Source organism: Lagopus leucura, unplaced genomic scaffold (genome assembly GCF_019238085.1).
Source record: "Lagopus leucura isolate 7727_CA_CO unplaced genomic scaffold, USGS_WTPT01 Super-Scaffold_100159, whole genome shotgun sequence".
In the NCBI taxonomy this organism is placed as follows: Eukaryota; Metazoa; Chordata; class Aves; order Galliformes; family Phasianidae; genus Lagopus; species Lagopus leucura.
In genome coordinates this window covers 28512869-28532792 of record NW_024962335.1, presented here as the reverse complement: position 1 = coordinate 28532792, position 19924 = coordinate 28512869, and the positions used below count along the sequence as shown (strand labels likewise).

Sequence of the window (19924 nt, the reverse complement as noted above, 5' to 3'; positions counted from 1 at the left end):
ATCAATTGAAGTGGTCCTTGTCCTCTACTCTGCCCTGGTGAGGCCACATCTGGAGTATTGCATCCATGTTCTTTACTCCTTTGTTGAAAAAAAAAAACACCAGAGATCTTCTAGGTCCAGAAGAGGGCCACAAAGATGATTAAGGGCTTGAAGCATCTCCCTTCTGAGAAAAGGCTGAGACTCCTGAGACTGTTCAGCCTGGAGGCTGAGAGGGGATCTCATCACTGCTTATAAATATCTAAATTGTGGGAGTCAAATGAATGGGGCCAGGCAGTGGTGGGGTGCAGTGATAGAACAGGGGGCAATGGGCACAAACTGTAACACAGGAAGTTCCATAGAGACACAAAGAAGAAATTCTTTATCGTGAGGGTGACAGCACAGGAACATGTGTCCAGAGAGGTTGTGGAGTCTCCTCTGGAGATACTCAAGACCCATGTGGACACTTTCATGTATGGCCTGCCGTAGGAAGCCTGCTTTAGCAGGGGGTTGGTCTCCATGATCTTCTGTAGAGGATCCTTCCAACCCTTATGATTCCGTATTTCTGTTGTTCATCTTTCTTAGGCTGAGTGAATAAACTTGCTTTATGATTGAGGAACTTCTTGAGTTTCCAGTGCTGCCTACATAGAAAGATCTTGGAACATGATCTTGGAAAATGAACATGATCATAGAAAGATCTTGGAACAAGCTACAGCAGGGGAGATTCAGGCTGGACATGAGGAAGTATTACTTTTCAGAAAGGGTGGTCAGGCACTGGAATGGACTGCCCAGGGAGGTGGTGGAATCACCGACCCTGGGGGTGTTCAAGGAAAGGCTGGATGTTGTGTTGAGGGACATGGTTTAGTAGGAGCTATTGGGAATAGGTGAACGGTTAGACTGGGTGATCTTTTAGGTCTTTTCCAACCTTGGTGATTCTATGATGACAGGTGCAGGTACTTGTGTGAATATTATGGGTAAATTATGGGTAATACAGAAGCGTTTATTTATTAAAATAGAATCACTGGGATTTTATTTTATTGGTAACATGCTGTGTTTAGGAATAGCCTGGGCTTTTATTTCGTCTGAAGTCTAGACCTCAAACTGCCTCCTAAAAGCTTGAGAGTGGCACTGTTTCCACGATAAAAGAAGGAAAAGACCACGAGCGTTTTGTACCGCTTGTGGGAAGGGCGATCCGCATGGAGACGTTTGAACAGGGCAGACGCATAGCGCGGTACTTTCTCAGCGCCCACGGGGATACAAACGACACCGCGAACAACCGGCTGAAACCGCAGTAAGTGGAGCAAGGCGGTGAGCAGGTAAACACCCGCAGGGAAAAACGAACGGGGTGTGTGTGTGTGGGGGGGAAGCCTTACGAAGGCCAGCACAGAAATTACAGGCTACAAATTAACCGCGGTGGGTAATTCGGAGCCCGATTGCGATCAGCTGCTCGACCGGCTGCGGGCTGCCCCGCGCCTCGGCCGCATTCCTTCGCGCCTGGCTCGGCCGGGGCCGCCTTCCCGCCAAGAGCCGCCCATCGGCGCTGCCCCGCGGGCCGGCGGGGAGCAGAGCGGGCGGTCAGCCTCAGGCAGGCAGGTAAGGAGCGGAGGAGGGGAGGGCGCCACAGGCCCCGCCCGCTCGCTCTCCCAAGCTGCTCCGCGCCGCAGCCGGGGGAGGTGGAGCCGCTTTATCGAGAGCCCAAGTGGAAATTTCCCCCTCAGTTGCCGGCTCCACCGCGGAGGAGACATCAGAGCTAGCTGCGCGTCCTTGTCGTTCTCGCCCGCCGCCATGTCTAACTACATCCACGTCCCGCCCGGCTCCCCGGAGGTGCCTAAGCTGGACATCACCGTCAGCGAGCGGGAGGGGCCCGGCTGCCGCCAGGGCGCCCTGCAGCTGCTGCGCCGCCTGCGGCCCCATTGGAGACCCGAGGAGGTGACGCTGCAGGTACGGCAGGCTGGGGCGGGGGGGGGGGGGGGGGGGGCGGGCTGGGGATGTGGTGTTCTGAGGCTGGGGAGGGTAGGGAAAGAGAAGGAAAGGAAGGGGGGGCGGGCGGCCATTGTGCGGGGGAGAGCCGCCGCGCCGCCGTCCCCTCCCCCTCCTCTCCGCAGGCAGCCCCCTGCGCCGAGCCCCATTCGCTCGGCTGCTCGGCGGCGGGGCGTGGCGGCCGGCAGCATCCCCTGCCCCCTTCCCCGGCTCTCGTTTTCCTCTTCCTCCTTTCGCTCCCCGCACTCTGCAACTTGATTGCCTCCGCCCCGTTAGCCCGCGCGAGCCCGGCGAAGGAAGGCAAGGGATGGTTTGCCCTCGCCGTGCCTTCAGAGCCGGCGGGTTGCGCCTCCCAGCACCCGCGGGGAAGGAGGGCGACGAGGGGCGGCAGCTGAGGTAACAGTGCCGCGGGCTGAGGCGCTCCTCGGGAGCCGTAGGCGGGCGCGCCCCGCGTGTTCGCGTGTAATAAATGTCAATAAAAGCCTTGGGTCACTGCGTTTTTCTTCCGTGTCAGCGGTATCTCGGTAGGTATCTGCCTCGCTAACGGCCTTGCTTGCCTCTCAGCCCCGAAGCCTCGCCTGGTGTTGAGCTAGGTGAGCAATCATTCATATTTATGATGAATCATCTGTGTGAGGATTGGTTGCTTTGTGCTTCTAGAATATACTTCACCTAGCCTTGCTTGCATCTTCACTACATGCGTACAGTCGTGAGAAGCAGCGGCTCACGTACTGCCTGTGCTCAGGTGGGCGCTTTGCGCCGTGCCCTTCAACTCTGTGACCCAGCAGTTACAGCGTGCAGTGCTTGAGGATTTTGGTAAAGGTTCTCATTTCCAGAGAATTATTTCTCTTCAAACCGCTACAGCGAAATTGAGCACGTCGTGGTAATAACACACAAATTGACTTGAGCACTCTGAAGTTCTGTGATGGTAGAAATTTGACTTGCACAGTCCACTTAATATGAAAATGAAGGTAACACTTCTTCCAAGTAATTTCCTTAAAGGCTATAGACATAAGTGAAACACAGACCCAGTGTAGGTAGGACATCTTTCTTCAGGGAGGTATTTTTTATATCATGATGTACAATGAAAATAGCTTTACAGTGTGAAGAAGGGTGCTGAACAGAGCACTGCTCATGATTTTTTGTTCTAGTTCAGTGATGGGGACACTTTGCAACGAAATGTTCTTTCTTTCATGCACCCTGAGAAATGAAACTTTTAGGTTTGAGTGGGATGGCTTCCCCTTTGGGAAAGCTCTAGTATGCATTATTATTATTATTATTATTATTATTATTATTTTTAAGGCTAAACCTACGAAAACATGCAAAACCCAACCCCACTTCCTTCCTACACCACCTAGTTTGAAAGAAGGAGTAATGAGCAGTATAAGAGCCAATGGCGTAGAACACGGATGCATGACTGTGCCATAGTGAAGTGATGGGCTGCTGTGCTTCTGTGTTTGTATGTATAAAAAAAAAAAAAAGTCTGATTCTTGCTTCTTTGTTGCTTTGAAACTGAAACTTTTTTACTAACTTTTCTTTCTTTTTCCTTTTCTTTCTGTTAGCTGAACAAGAGCGTCCTGCTCACAAAGCTCTACAGTAGCCTTCTAGTTTCACTCGTTAGTCCACTTTCAAAGTTGTCTGTATGTAACAAGCAAGAATGTGGTTATGCATGTGTCGCATATAGTAATATGCTGAAATAAAACGTAACTACTTTTGTTCCAAGTATGGTCTGCCCTGCATTCCCCTTGTTAGAGTGGCTGTGTAGTTAGGAGGGAGGTGAAACTGAGAGTCATTTATTGCATGAAAAATATGCTTGACTAGTCTGAAACAGCAGCATCATAGCAAAGTAGACAAAAACCTTTGATAGATGGAGCTTCATCTGTGCTGTGCTGTTAACTGCCTTTGCTTTAAGTCATTCTAAGGGCAAAAAGGCAAGTAGGAAGTTGAAGAGTCCGGGGTTTGACTTAAAAAATTAATGAACTTTTAGTGGTTTAAAAAAATAAATAAGAAATGTACCATTCTGTGTCAGACTGCTTAGCCAGCAACACAGTTGTGAGACAGCATAGTTAAAACATCTTTATGTTTAATCTTTTCTTTAAGATTTGTAAGTTAAAATATTCATGATTTAATGGTTTAATTTTTTGATATTGTAGCATGGCACACAAGTAAGTACGAGGCACAGAATGAAAATCTCAGTAGTGCTTAAACTAGTAGTATTGCTTTATTTTTAAAATTCTAGAATCTGTACTTGTTGCCAGCTGCTTATTGAATCACAGGTGGTTTATTGTAATGTAACTCCTCAGTGTCCAGTTACCTGTGAATGTTATCACCACAAAACAAGCTTAGGTACTCAGGCTCTTACATTTTGGTAAGGAAAAGCCAAGTTTTTCTGTCTGAACACTGACCTTCATGTGTTTTGTCTGTGCAGTTGTCACTAGAGGCTGTGGGAGGAGCTGCCTAAAAAGTATTTTCTCTAAGTTCTTGAGATTTACTTTCTCTGCTTTATGATTGCAGAAAGCTTTATCATTAAAACCAGTATGGGCCTTTTGCATTAGTAGCTTTTGAATTTATGACATGTGATTTTAGTAATAAAATCATAGGGTAGTTCAAGTTGGAAGGGATGTCTGGAGGCTGCAAGCTCATGCTGTATGCTCGCAGCTTGCTGAATCCAGAAATTAGTTATAATGAATTACAGGGAAGGATGTGTTTGGATTTCATAAAATAAAATGCCTTTCAAAACTCAGATGCTGTTCTGGATTAGTGAAAGTGAGCATGCCAATTTCTATATCCTTGCCAATTTGCTCTAAATTGTAGAGAGAGCTGTGATTACATTCAGCTCTACTGCCTTAAAGAGGTTGTGAAAATGCAATCGTAGTTTACGAATTTTTTTTTCTCATCTCATGGAGATGAAATTCTATTTTTGAAGAAGAATCAGTTTTCATTTATAATATGGGAAAACTAGTGACCACTGCCATAAGCACAGACTTGAGATTGTCTTATCCCATGACCTATTAAGGGTTTTTTAGGTCAAGTCATAAAGAAGGATCAGTAGGCTAATACGTGATTGTCTCTCTATAGTGTAATGCTATGGAATGGGGAATGCAGTCTTTATTTCTTCCCATTTTGAAGTTATCTTTATAAAGGATGCCTGATCTTACTCTTGAAGAGCCTTAATGTTAATTTAAGCATTGGTTATTTGCATAGCATTATACGTGCCAAAAATTCAGCAGCCAGATTTGAGTGTGTGAAATAATTAAAATTGTGCGTAGCACATGGTGCTCATCCTTCCCCAAACCTAGGGGGAACAAGGGGAACCTTTTTGTTTTTTTAATAAGGGAAATTCATATATTCAGTAAAACTTATTTTTTTTTCTAATCCTGCAAGCATCTGACTTGGTTCTGTATTGTGCCCAAATAAGTTTCACGATTGGTTCTCCCTCGTATAATGAAATGTTGCTTGCTTTTTAGTACTGCTTTTACTACCAGAATGTACTTGTCTTTGCATTTATCAGTTTCCTATATGTCTGCTTTTTCCTTCCTGTCTTGTGCTCAGTAGCTTTTCTATGGTCAGTATTTTCTGGTGGCTGCTTTCAGTTCTGTTTATGTGTGGGTCTTGCTATTTTCTCTATAATAATGCGAGTGACTTAAAATACTTAGGTTTACTTAAACTGTATGTGGAGTTCAGAACTCTGAAATAATTGAATGAAAATAAAATATGAGTATCATGGAAAATGATGTAAATTGTAACCTTATTTTTAAATCTCAGTGTTGTTACTTTTTTCAACAGTATTATTTTTATTGTGTGGCTGTTCTAGGACATCACGATCTTTCAACAGTTGTGAAAGTTCTTACTATTTAGAGAAAGGGTGACTGAAGGAAAACGGGAAAGAAATAGTTTGAAGAAATATGCTACGCTGATGCATTGTGGTAAAGCTAATCAAGGGGTGTGTCTTGAATTCAATGTCAAAGCAGCTGGAATATTGAAGCAGTACTAGATGTCATCTGCTGATTGGTTTCTTCATTCTCATGAAGTGTCCGAAGTTTGATAAACTCAATCAGTTGTAAATGAGCTTTTACCTTATCAGTGGGTGTGGCAGCAATCATTTTCATGTGGTGAGGTCTTAGTTTATTTGCCACATCACTGAGCGTGACGTAACCCAGTTGTGTTTGCTCTAGATGTGATGTATGTACCGATGATTCTGGTTCTAGTTAAAGGTAATCAATACTTGCTTAGTCACAGCCTATGATCTGGCTATGTAATGGCACATAATTTGCTCTGAACGTTAGAGATTTTGGAAAGGAAGAGGGCCACCTAAGATGTTCCTCCTTAGCCTCTGGGTTGTTTTTTCTACTGCTAGACAGCCATTTCACATCAAAGCCTTCCGAGGGAGAAGCCGCGAATTCATTCTTGAGTCAAAATAAAATCTTAGACACCTTTTATGTTCAGTTTTTTTTTTTTTTTTTTTTTTTTTTTCTTCCCCCTATGGCTCTTAATCAAAATCATGAAGTCTCTAAAAAGATCTAAAGCAATTCACCTCTTCAGAAATCTTAACTGGTTATCAGATGTTATCCGCCTTCTTGGGAGAGCGTTCTTCAGAAAGAAGTTAAAAAGTGCTTAATTTTTCTTTGAAATCTGTTCCAACGTAGAAGATAAGTTATTCTTGTTTAATTCATTTAGATCAGGATTAGTTCTTGTAAAAGGTGATGCCTCTATAGTACATTGGTCATTCCAAAAGCAATGCCTCCTATTTATTTCCATGGAAACTGGAACAGCCATAAAGAGCACCATAACACTGTTTGGTAGAGCAAACTCAGATACCAAACACTATTTTTCAATCTAGTTACTACCATTAGCTATGCCTTCTTGCTAATGATGAACGAGAGCCTGCATGACATGCTTAAAAAAATCTGCTCCAATGGAGGTGACCTACTGTTTCAGTGCTGGCATCATTGCTAGGAAAATGTCCATGCAGTCTGTATTTCATTGGCCCAAGCAGATGCAAGTAAGTAGGTACTAAAACTGGACTATATGGTGGATGTGTTAGAACACAGTCGAGCCAAGCTTGGCAGTGTACTCCATGGTCTTCAAACTGGTATGGGACCTGGTATTATTGCGTTGCAGGAGAAAGGTTGTCCTCCCCTCTGTCCTGAGTCTGGAAGTTTGAGCCTTCAGCGTTGTGATTTAGCAGTTAAGAGTTGATGGTTTTTCTGGTTTTAAAGAAATCCAGACAAATTACTCCTATTCCAAGAGACAGTGCACATCACTTTACCCACTGAGAGTTGCATCTTGAACTTTTTTCAGTAGGGAATTTCCATGTTGCCACTCCATGAGCTGCCCTTTTGATTCTGGCTCCTAGTATTGACACCATGTCTCATCACCAATAATGATGTGATTCAGGAAACTCTTATCATCAGCCTTCTGTTGGTTTAATAGATTTTGACAAACTTGCTTAAAGTGTTCTTTCTGTTCCTGTGTGAGCATTCGTGGGACTCACTTGGCACAAACTTTGTGATATTCCAATGTTGTTGCCATCATTTCTAATGTATTGAAGCTGATATTCAGCTCTGTGTACTGAGTTCCCTCCCTGGTTGTAATCTGCACATTTGTGTGAATGAGCTGATTGAGACTCTCATGATTTCTTAGTGGGACAGTGGTAGTTTGTCTTTCATATTGCTGATGCCTCTAGTGAAATACACCACCCACTGCCTCGCTGTGCTCACATCCACTGTTTGGTCTCAGAAACATTCAGCAAGCATTGATGGATGTCGCTGCCACTTCTTCTGCATGGAGGAATTTAGTGCCATGCCTTTGCTTCATTTGCACTTCTGTGTCAGACACCCCCTCTGCTGCCATCTATTGCACAGCAACAAAATGCAGTGGAGTATTGGCTGGAAGATTTGACCTCTGCTGCCATACCACCACCATCTGCCTTCTGACTTCACAGGCCTGCATAATAAAGTAGGAGGCATTACTGTTGGAACAGCCTTTGTATTGTATAATAGGTTTCTGCTTGTAATTTTGCATGACCTTCATACTGAGAATGTGTAGGATGTGAAATTAAAAACCTTCAAGAAAAATCCAAACAAACAAAGAACCCATCACCACCAAAAAAAAGAATTCTTCAGGCATTATTGTTTGGTAGCCAAAGAAGAGTGTTTGTGATACTCTGTAGTGTAGGAAGTAGTACTGTCACTTTCTCCATGCTTCTGTTGTGGCTGAGTGCCATGAGAGTGGAAAACTGTTGATCTAGCCTAGAATTGAACTGATAATGGAATGGCACTATTAATGTACTGGCTCCCTGTGAGCCTCAGTGTTTTTCACACCAAATCATGCTTGCTCCTGGTCAACTGAGTGTCCAAGTCAAGCAGACATGGTGTCATTCAAATGTCAAGTGCTATGATCAAGGGGGGTATTGCTCCAGTTCCTGGAGAGCTGCAGATGCTATTTTCCTTGAATATGTGGGATTTAAAACCTATATTTTCCTAGAGTTCTTGGCTGATGTGATCTTGTGGACGTGCGTATATAGACTGTGCAATTTGGATTTAGTGCTTTAATTTAAAGAAGCACCTGGTATAGCTTTCTGAAGATCTTCTAGTTCATTTTGGGATTCAGAAGCAGAACAATGTAGAATTATAGAATCACAAGGTTTGGAAGGACCTATAAGATCACCTAGTCCAACCGTCCTCCCATCACCATTGCCACCACAGGCACTAAACCATATCTCCTCATCCAGGTGCCTCTTCAACTCTGCTAGGGATTGCGGCTCCACCACTCCCCTGGGCAGCCATTCCAGTGCCTCACCACTCTCTGAGAGAAAAAGTTTTTTTTGCTTAAAATCCCTGCTTGTTTAAGCTGAAACTTGACATCACTTCTGTTTATACAGCTCCACAGTGTTTATTTCAGTATTTCTCCTCTTACGGAGCAGTTCCATGGGATCATAATTTAATTCTCCATTTTTTTTTTTTCCTATGACCTCCTGAAAGAGTAGGATAAGATAGAACTTGTCTTGAACCGCTTCTAAACGCAAGATGGGAATGTATCCAGCATCAGTAATCTAATAGCCTGATCATTTCTTAAACTAAAAGTGCTTTTGAAGTCTCAGAGATGTTTCTCTGATTTTCCTGGACCCGTTTAGTTTGTCATGTTTCTGTTTGCTGGTTGCTGTGAGTGCATTTGGATATGTTTTCTGTATTTTTCTTACATTTGCTCTGTGTTTCAGTAAGTCGTTGGTATTTTTTCCCAAGAGCTAGAGAACCTTACTTAAAGCTCAGTCTCTTCCTGCCGTTCTTGCCCATGGTGGTGCAACATAAATATCATTTCCAAGAATGTTGTCAGAACTCAGTTTTGGCATAGAGTCACATCAACTGGAGGTTCAACCATTGTGTGATAAGTATGTATAGTGACATTTAAATTTGTGCAGGCTACTGGAGGGCCAGAATCTTGGTTTTGGATTGTTCTGGTCACTCGTTTGTTTGCTGCTATTGTATTGCATAACCTACGTTTGGTTAGGTTGTGGTTGGACTTGATGGTCTTCAAGGTCTTTTCCAACCTGAGCAATTCTATGATTCTGTATTGGCTCTCCGTATTTCTTGATCTATTTCAGGAATTTCTTACCTGGTGTATGTAACATTTTGTGTTGTTTTTTTTTTTTTTTTTCCTTTTTCTTCCAACTGAGAGTTTACTGGTTATTTTTTATCTTTGTAGTCAGAGTCAATTCTCTGTTCATGCTTTTGTCAAAGAGCTGCTGTTTTGCTCTGCTACATTTTAGGGTAGAGATTCTAAGCAGATTTTTTAAAATGCATCATTAATGATGTTCTGAACAAAAGAATAAAATATTACTTTATTTTACTGCAAGACAACATATTTTTATACTGCATCATGAAAAAAATCATCTGCTCTGAATGCTGTCCCTTGGAAAAGTAAGCTAACTACCTTTTTAAGAAGCAAGAAATAAAGTGCTCCTGAGTGTAAATAATTACTTGGAGCAGCATGTTACAAATACATGCTAATAAGAAGTAGTGTTCCTAAATTATCAGTTGAGGGAAGCCAATTTCCTTCTTGTAGTGATTTTCTTTTATTAACACTAATCAGGCTTATTTTGGAGGGGATAACAGACCTGTGCAGTGTGACGAAAGCTGTACAGCTGCCAGAGGTTTGTTTGACCAGTACAGGGAAACTTCAGATTCTTACTTTGTTTTACATGCTGTTGCTGTTTCTCATGACTTAAAACCTGGTTATCTACGTAGTATGTTCTGCATAGAGGGAAAGGCAAGTTTGATTGCAAGGTGTGTTTTTTTTTTTTTTTTTTTTTTTAATGCTAAGCTGCTCTTAAAGTAATGCTTTCCATTTTATTATGTCATGTTTTATTATATCATGTCCTTGATGCCAGGGGTGGGTGATGATCGTATGGCATTAGAGGCTGAACTTTCTCACCAGTATTTTGTGACGTGTTGTTCCTGTGTGACAGATGGCAGCAGAGGGGCAGTCTGTCAAAGCGGTGTCTGACACAGAAGTACGTATGAAGTGATGTAGAATCGAGTTCTTCCGTGTGAGGAGAACATTGCACCAAGTGACATTCATCAACTCCTGCTGAATGTTGATGGAAACTGAACAGGAGGCTGAACAGTGACTGTGAGCATGGTGAAGCAGTGGGTGGTGTGTTTAAGCAGTGGTGACAGCTAGAGTGGATCACTTCTGCTGACGCAGGTTTTGCCAAGTGCAGCATGCATGCTTTTGTTCATCACTGGTGAAAATGTGTATCCAATGGTGGTGGCCACGTCGAAAGCAGTGTTTTGTAGCTGAGAATTTGTTCTGTCAGGTGGTGGTATTGCGCTCTTTGTGCTATTGCTTATAGACAAATCAGGGTCTCAAAACTGTGTTCTTGGTGGTTTAAAAACCTTTTCCTTGGCAGTTACCAAGTGCTTAGTCATAGAGCACTGACTGCTCCATGCACCTAGACCATTTGTCTTGCGTGCTTGACTTTGGACGTGAGTGAAATTTCTTATTTATGAGTTTGACTTTATCTTACAAATAGGATCAACTTTCCAACTACTTTCTTGTAGCAGGGTTACATTTTTTGCTCCTCTATCAGGAGTCCGGCCATTCTTAAAATGGGTTGCCCGGGATGGTGTTCACTTGCTACTCAAGCAAGCTGATAAGTTGCTAACCAGTGGGTTTTCAGAGTTTGTGGATATGATCTTTCTTTTATCACACAGGAGTGTCAAAATAATAGTGTAACTTAATCCATTTCTTTTGCTGGATAACAGGTTGGTGCCAGAACCACCTTCTGCTCCTGAGCTCCATCTGTGGCAGTCCAAAGTATCAACCCTGCGCTTAGCTTTCTGCATCAACATCTGTGGCTTATTTCTGCCTTCCTGTGTTCAAATTCTGCCTGACCTTTGATTTTTGTCTGATGCTGGCTGAGATGTTGATGTACCTGTGCAAGACTAAGACCGGAACTGAGTCCGAGTGTGAATACATACTGGGGAAAAAGAGTGGGCAAAGAGAGATGCTATTTCACAGGATCAGGTAGAGGTTGTTCAGGGTATGTGATGTATTAAACACCCTAGCACTAGCTGTAGTTCTGGAATGCACTTGCACAGAGTGACTTCTTTACAGGGGCAGGGGTTATGACTTTCTCAGGGACATCCAGCAGGGGTGTGATTGTGAAGAGATTGTGCAACTTGTTTCAAGGTACTTTGTGGGACGAATCAGGACCTGCCTATGTGTCAGGTGCTTGTGTTTAGAAAACATTAATCCTTCTGAGGTAAAGGTCTTCACCCTGGTTTAGTAAACTTATTGTATGTCTGGATATCATTAAGTAAGTTATTTTTTCTGAGAACCAGACATATACTTGCCTTATGCTTCCAACATCAGTGTGTTTCAGAAGCAAGTAGCTCTAGGTTCTGGTGGTTTGAGTTAATTGTATTCTAAAATATGTTGGAATCAGTACTTCTCTGATCACAAAAAGTCCCTTTTGACCTAAACAGTTCTGTAATGATTGGAGGGAAGAGGTTGTGCATTATAATGGAGTTGTTCATGGCTTGAAACACAAAAATAATCTGCTTGGACAAACCAGGTAATCTTGTTTGGTAGCTCAAGTGCATCTTTATGTTAGAGCATTTGTGTCATCTGCATGAGAGTCAAGCAAAAGAACAGAGTGATGTTAGAGTATAAACGTATTCATTTTGCTGTAAAAATCAGTAGACATGGTGCTGAACTTTTTTTTTAGTTCCCTAATAGCGCATTATTTTGTTGTTTCAAAAGATTGCTAAAGACTATCATTCATCTCTTGTAATGGATTATTAAAATAATAGATGCTAATAAATGTCCATAAATTGTAAAGTCCTCATTTCAGAGTGAATTACATAAGTAGTCTAACAGCTTTATGATTGGCCTCTGTACATGTAGATTGCAAGCATGATTTGCTGAACCTATTTGTAAACGTTTCAGTGTTGGTAGCTGTTTAAGCAAATAGAATGTCTTCATATCTTCTGCCATTCTGTATTTCTATTTAGGGATGCTGTGCTGTTTTTTTTTCTTTTCTTTTCTTTTCTTTTTTTTTTTTTTTTTTTTTCTGTCACTATGATGAGAAATTGATTCCCCACTCCATTTTTACTTTGTCTGAGCTTCTTTGCTTCACCACATAAAGATACTGAGGAAAGCAAGGCATGATAGTTTAAATATAACATCTTTTTTTGTGAAGTCTTGTCTCTCCCTCTGAATAGTAGATTTGATTACAGGATCTTTTATTTAGGATTTAAATGGAAAAAAAAAAAAAAAAATGAAAATCAAACAACTGTTCCTGATGCTTGATTTCTCCAAATCCATGAGACTTGTTCAAACGAGTGGTAGTTTATTTCCAATATTACTATGCTTTTCAAAATTAGGGCCACATTTTGGATGGGGTGCCGTCACCAAAAGCCAAAACCATCCGACTTCCTGCTGGAGGGAGAGGAAACGCGGCAGTGGTGACGGGAGAGAAGCTTGAATGCATACCTTTAAATAAGGAGTTCAGACTGTTTCTGTGGAGTGCTTATTATTCTAATTCTGATAAACAGCTTTCAATATTTATCTGCTTTTCTGGCTTTCGTTACAATTATGAATTTCTGAGATTCCTCGGAGTCTACAGGTTGCTTTACAGATAAAGCAAAAGCTGCTTGCAGCTAAGTACCTCCATAGTTTGAAAATGTTCAAATACAGGTAGTTGAACCATGAATCTGCTTGTATCTTGTGTGTGCCAGATTTTACTGAATGAGAATTAATGATGAATTTGCCTCCTAAAAAAGGAAGGTTGTAAGGTGCCTATGGAAGTGGAAATAGTGTGTACCTATATACATATGTTAACCTAATTGAAGCTACTTTCTGGTCATTTATTCCAGTGGAAGATACTGAAAGGTTCTTTTGCACTTTGCTTACTTCTCATGTTTAAAACAACAGGGCTGTTGAGTAGTCATGAAAACGCTGATGCTTTTGCTTGTGCTGTTGGCTGTTTGAAAGTGTGCTTGTCACCTGAAAATGTTAATGTCTTCCCCTTAGTCACTTACTTAGAAGTTAGAGTTAAGACAGATAATGCTCATCCAGCAAAAACCCAGTCTGTGTTGACAAGGCACGAAGTTTCAAAGCACTGAACACCTATTTTCTAAACTGGTAAAATTCCTCAGGTTGTAAAAGATGAGAGAACACAAAGCTTCTTAGTAACTCTGGTTTTAGCCAACTTACCTGGTACCATTGGTGGAACTGCAGCTTCTTTTAGTGACTAGTTTAGTCTCATCATCAGAAGTTGAAAGAGAGGCAGTAGTTAGTGACAGTTTTTCTTTCTTTCTTCCTTTTTTTCCGTAGCTGGGAACTTAATGCAACCATACCTCCATTGTTACTTGAAGGGCAAGGAATAGGTTGTCATTAGATGTAAATATGTAATGCTTTTACTTATTTTTGTGGAGGGTCACTTGCCTCACCTCCTGTCTATTCAGGCATCAGTCACTAGGCTGGTCTCTGAATCAAGAGTAAATTGCAGGGCTTTAAAAAACTGCTTTTGTGTGTGTCTTTATCATTCAAGACTTAAAGTGCTTGTTTGTCTCCTGAATGGCATGAACCAGTTATGAAGTAGAATGATGGAAAGAGTGAGTCTTGTCAGAAGCTCTTAGACTTGGAGTGGTACCTGAGGCTCAAAATGGAGGTCTTGAATTCAAAGTGCTTTTTCACATTTGTAGAGGAGCCAAAAGGGACTTTAGGAATTGTTCTCAAGTGGTAATACCTCACGGCTAGTGGGAACATAACTCTGAGCTTGGACTGTGTCTTACCTCAATTCCACTTTGTTAAAAGGAATACTTGAGAACTCCAGGAATATCTTTTTACTGTTTGTGTGCTTAACAGCAAATACGGAATTCTGAAATGCATCAAAATTGTTTGTGCTGCCTGTGTTCACGATACAACAATTTTGGGATTGCTACCTTGTTCAGACTTTGATTTCAGCCAATTGAAACCATCAGTTTCAGAGTGGTTATGTGAGAACTTGTTCTACAGCATTAAATATTCATCTACTGCCTTTTACATGTACTGTTTCTGCAGTCACTGTAGCATGTTCTTACATTGGCCTATTTTCTTTTGGTGTGTTACGTGGAAAGACTTTGTGTTTTTCTTCATGATTTTCCTGTGTTTAAAAGATTGATTTTCTTTAAATCTCAGGCTTGTAAGCCAAAGAGTAACCTTGCATTCTTTTTTTGAACCATGGAAATAAAGATGCAAAACTAAGCAATGTGTTGTTTTACTTTTCAGCTGTTTACTGATGGAATCACCAATAAATTAATTGGCTGCTACGTGGGTGACATAACAGATGATGTAGTTCTAGTTAGGATCTATGGAAACAAGACTGAGCTCTTAGTTGACCGTGATGAAGAAGTGAAGAGTTTCCGTGTGTTGCAGGCCCATGGCTGTGCACCTCAGCTGTACTGTACTTTCAACAATGGCTTGTGCTACGAGTTCATGCAGGGAGAAGCCCTGGATCCTGAGCATGTATGCAATCCTGATATTTTCAGGTAAGCTTTTTACTTAATTATTTTATTATAGAAGTTCTGTGAAGTATATATGACGTATTGTCAAATCCAAGGGATCTCAGGCTTAATTTATGAGCAGACAGAAAGTGAATGTTATTATAAGCCTGTGTGAAGCTGACTTTGAAACTTTTGTTGGTTCACTGCTTTTGCATAGTTAATCGTGATACTTCACATATGAAAAGATGATCCTTGCTGCTCTCACAGAAGACTTCATACACATTAGAGTTTCACTTGTGTGTGTTCAGTGCTTGAATGTTGATGTTTGAGAAATAATTTAACGTGTTGCAGTTAGAGAGGCTGGGTTTCATTAAAGTGAATCCTAGCTCTATTTCTAGTGTATTTCATTTGTGGATAGGTTCAAAATGTTTCACTGAGACGTTTTTTATGTTAGCAGCGAATAGGAAATGCTGATGTTTTAAGGTTTTTCTTAGCTTTTCATGTGTGCGCTGAAATGTATTTGATACCTAAAAGCTTCAAATAATTTAAATCAAGTCTTCTGAAGATGTGCAGGTCAAAGAGTAGACATGTCAAATATACATGGTGTAGCTGAATTCCAGTTTCTGTCCTGTTAGTGCTTCACACATGATACTGCTTAAAGATGTTATGAGGCTTTAAAAATGCTACCCTGTGGGCTGCACTGCTCTTGTTTATGCTCTTGTTGATTTCTTTGTCGGATCTCTTTATCACATTTCTATTAAATGTTTTTGTTGTCCTCTCCTCTTGCTGGAGATGATAAGGACTATTGCAAAAGTAACATTAATTTAAACTTTTTTTTTGAAGACTCATTGCCAGACAGCTTGCTAAAATCCATACTATCCATGCTCACAATGGATGGATCCCTAAATCTAACCTGTGGCTGAAGATGGGGAAATACTTCTCTCTTATACCCACAGAGTTTGCAGATGAGGAAGTGAATAAAAGGTAAGTGTTTGATCACTGTGTGCTTTCCTGATGTTACTTTTTTTCAGGGCGATGGATGGAAGATTATATATATATAATTATTTTCTAAAAAATTCAAAAATTGGTTTGAAATCCAAAGTTAATAAAAGGCTGTTTAGAGTGACAGGGAGGCACAGTCAGACTTCAAAGCTAAAACTATAATTTGAAGGTGTATGTACGGAATCATCAAATTTCCTTAGTGAGTAGATTCCAGCCTAAATGCTCTTTATAGTTAAGTGGTCTTTCTAGAATTTCTTGGATATCATTGATATGAAGTGCTTTTCTCTCTGCGTTGTAAATGCTCTGGCAAAGTTGTGGGTTTTTTTTACAACAAAATTCTCTAGACAGGAGTAATTGAAAAATCTTAAAAATGTCAACCTAAGTATATTTACAGTTACTAAAGAGGAAAAAAAAAAAAGGAATCTTATTTAATCTGGTTAGATAAATATGGTATGTGCAGTTGTGTGTTGTAACGTGAGCAACAAGTGAACGAAACTCATGCTGTAAACTTTTTATCTGTGCTCCTTTAAGAATCTGCAGGATTGAGTTCACATTCTATTCCTCAGTAGACTACTGTCATGTTTACAATAGATAATCTATAGAATTTCTTGGGGAGGACAAAATAGAATATTGTCATAATTTGTCTGCAGTAGTGCTAGGGGAAATAGTGCCCTAGTTTGAGAGAACATCTGTTGGATTATTTGAAATAAGAGTGTAGAGGAAAATAATTAAGTTATTTCATTACAGATGCTTGGTATGGAACACACTACTAAAAATTAACTCTCAAACTTCTTACACCTGAAAAGGTTTTTAAGTGAAATTCCAAGTCCTCAAGTTCTTCAGGAAGAGATGGCCTGGATGAAGGAAAGACTGTCAAATTTAGGATCACCAGTGGTACTCTGTCACAATGACCTGTTGTGTAAGAATATTATTTACAACAAGAAACGAGGTAGGTAGTGAGCTAAGCAGTAAGTAGTGGCTTAGTTTGTTTATTCTGTAGTTTCATTTGCTACATCAGTGGTGTCCCTTTTAATGTTGGTAATGTTGGTGAACTCAGTTTGAGCTTTTAGGACTCCATGTAATGGAGACTACTTTGTTGAATTAGTTGGTTCTCATACGTGTTACTGTACAGAGAAAAATGTTGCTATTTGGTTTTATTTAATTAATTAGTTTTTCTGTAGCCTGCCTGTATGACTAGGTTTCAAAGTCTGTGATTGTTTATGATAATTCTATTCCAGTCATATGAAGGAGAAAAATTATACAAGTACAAAAAATAATCTGAAGACATCTCCTGTAATCTGCGTGGTGTTCTGGTTTGTGATTGTGTTGCTGCAAGGAAAGATCTTCATGACAAAGTATTTTGGTGATACTTAGCACTGCATTCAGTCATAACATCTGTGTTCTGCATGAGGTACTTAGGCATCTTAGATTGCTTTAAATACATACTTCATTCAAACAGCTAAAGGCGTTTAGGTAAAGATTAAATATATTTTTTATTATAAACTAACTCAAAATATTTTTAATAAAGAATGCCTCAAATAGTATCTATAAAGCTTCTGTATAAACTCAGTTTATTTTATTGGTTTGAGGTTCGGTTACTAAATTAATCAATTAAATACTATATTAAAATAAACAGAGAAGGCAAACTTCAAGATGCTAAAATGATGTGGTAAAATTGGTTGCATTTGCACAGCTTTCCTCCCATTTAATATTGCTGAGACTAGCTGAATGCAGTAAATTCATCAGGTTAGATATTCAAGATCCTTCTGAAATAAGGATGACTTGATCTTTTTAGTATCTTCATGTGTTTGCAACAGTTCAGTAACTGTTGGTATTTCGGTCAAAACTGTGTGAAGTAAGTGACCAGGAATCAAAAAATCAGCATGTGATTTTATGCTGGAATTGTGATATAGTACCAAAACCAATATATTGTTCTTGTGTAGGTTTTTTGAGTGCTGAAACTACTTGGGGTTTTAACATTCCTCAATCACCCATTGAGGTAAAAAGTAGTTTTTAGTCACTTTTCATAGCAGAACCATGATTCAATGTGAAATAAATCAGGAATCCCTCTAAAAGGCTCGCTCTCATGGTCAATAGACTTAAAGTTCCTACTTTAAAACAACTGCTATATGCTTTTCTTTTAGTAAACAGAATGGAGGAAAAAACAATGCCAGCAGTGCTTCACTTATGAGCAATCCTACCAGTGTGTGAGTGTTTAGTGTTGGGGACAGGGTGGGGAGGAGTGGGAGGTGTACATTCTAGCACGTTGGCTACAAGCTGGCTGGGGAAAAAAGACTTGGAAATCTGAAATAGGTAGATTGTTACACTTGTTTGAATGTTGCACGTTGTAAGACTTCTGCAATCTAGGTACAGCAGATACCTTTTTATAGTAACCAAACCTCAATGCCAGCTGTAGTATGTTTATGTCTGTCCTTTGAAAGCTCTTTCTTATTGCATTCTTATTGTAGAGCAAAAGCTTAGTGAAGCTATTTGCCCATTAGTACAATCTTATGGAATGTTGTTTTTAGAAGTGGAGGGAGTCTCAACTATAATTCTACATATGTTTTGCTGGAGTTCTGTTAAGCACTGCAAAACCTTGTGTCGGTATATACAGAACTTCATGAGCACAAAATAGAATCTTCAAACATGCGCTTCATTAGAAATGGCACCTGGCTGTATGAAGGTAACTAACAGCTGTGATGATGCTGAGACTTTACTAGATTTGCTTTATCATCTAGAGAGACTTGTGTCAGCAACATCTTGGCTTACCCTAAACTGGAACTGAGGAGAAAGACTCAGTGTTCTAGATTAATTACTTAGTTTTTTTCCTTCTCTGTTCATTAAAGATTGAGCAGTGCTGGTAATGTTTATCTAGCTTTTCAGAAGCTGGCACAAAATAACTCACTGGTTTTAACAACACTGTATTTGTTGTGTTTGTAAATGCTTAAGTCATCTACTCAACATGTTTTTGTTTTTAAGCTGCAGGCTGACAACAGATGTTAAACTCTTGTCCAGTGCAGTTAGAATGATAGTAACTTATCCCAGTGCCTCGCTTTTAGACTTGGACTCTGGATTAAATTAATGTTAAATTTTCAGACTTGGAAGAAAAATTATAATTGTCGTGCTGCTTCTGAGAAGAATTAATCTCATGTCCTTACATTTTATTTATGAGACTGGAATAGCATGTTGAATGCTATTTTCATTTGCTGGATTGTAAGTTATCTGATTTGAATTTGCTCATGCTGTGACTGAGAGAATTTGGCCTCTTCTTGCTGCTTTGTTAATGGCCATTCTCAGTTGCTCAGGATATGAAATTAGTAAGTGTTATTTTACATAACTCATAATAATTATCAGTGTGAATTACTCATTGAAGGATACAACTCAGAACTTCTTGTTGCTCTTAATTGCAATTTGTACATCTAGATAATCAAAATATGCTTAATAGCACATTTATAGAGCTCCTGTTCTGATGGTGTTCAATATTTTTTTTTTTTTTAACATAAGCTGGGAATATCCAAAATGTGTTCCAAAAGTACTCAAATCTTGCTGTTCAGAAAGACCAAATACCAGTATTCTTTTGTCGATATCTGTGTTCTTTTTGAATGTTTTAAATTCTTCTGCCAGGAAGTTAAGTGTGTAGGTAGATGGCTAGTTTTGTTCTGTTTATTCCCTCTGCCTACCCAATGTTTTCTATGATCTTTGGTAGGAGTCTGTGGGTGCTCAGTGCTTCTGAAGACTGAGGTATGTTTAAGGCTTCTAGTTTTGATCTAAAAACCTATTTTAATTTTGCAAAGATATACTGGGTATTTATAATTAAAATTATTCTGTGGGTGTGTGACCCTATTTTGTATTTTCAGAAAAGGTAGTAGCCTGGATCACTGTCTTCTCTGAAGCTGTCGTGTAGGATGTCAGGGGCTCACCTGATGAGCAGGATAGGAGAGAACTTTCAATATATCATCCTGCTGTAGTAACTACAG

At 40.2% G+C, this 19924-nt stretch overlaps 1 protein-coding gene across 1 annotated transcript in view; it reads left to right on the top strand.

The window, feature by feature from the left end:
- Nucleotides 1–1640: 1640 nt before the first annotated feature.
- Nucleotides 1641–19924, top strand: part of ETNK1 (ethanolamine kinase 1) — a 32837-nt gene continuing 14553 nt past the window's right edge. The window contains exons 1-4 of the mRNA XM_042889921.1: nucleotides 1641–1917; nucleotides 14731–14990; nucleotides 15789–15929; nucleotides 16754–16896. Coding sequence (XP_042745855.1) covers nucleotides 1762–1917; nucleotides 14731–14990; nucleotides 15789–15929; nucleotides 16754–16896 — 700 coding nt within the window. The 5' untranslated portion in view covers nucleotides 1641–1761. The remainder of the gene's footprint in view (nucleotides 1918–14730; nucleotides 14991–15788; nucleotides 15930–16753; nucleotides 16897–19924) is intronic.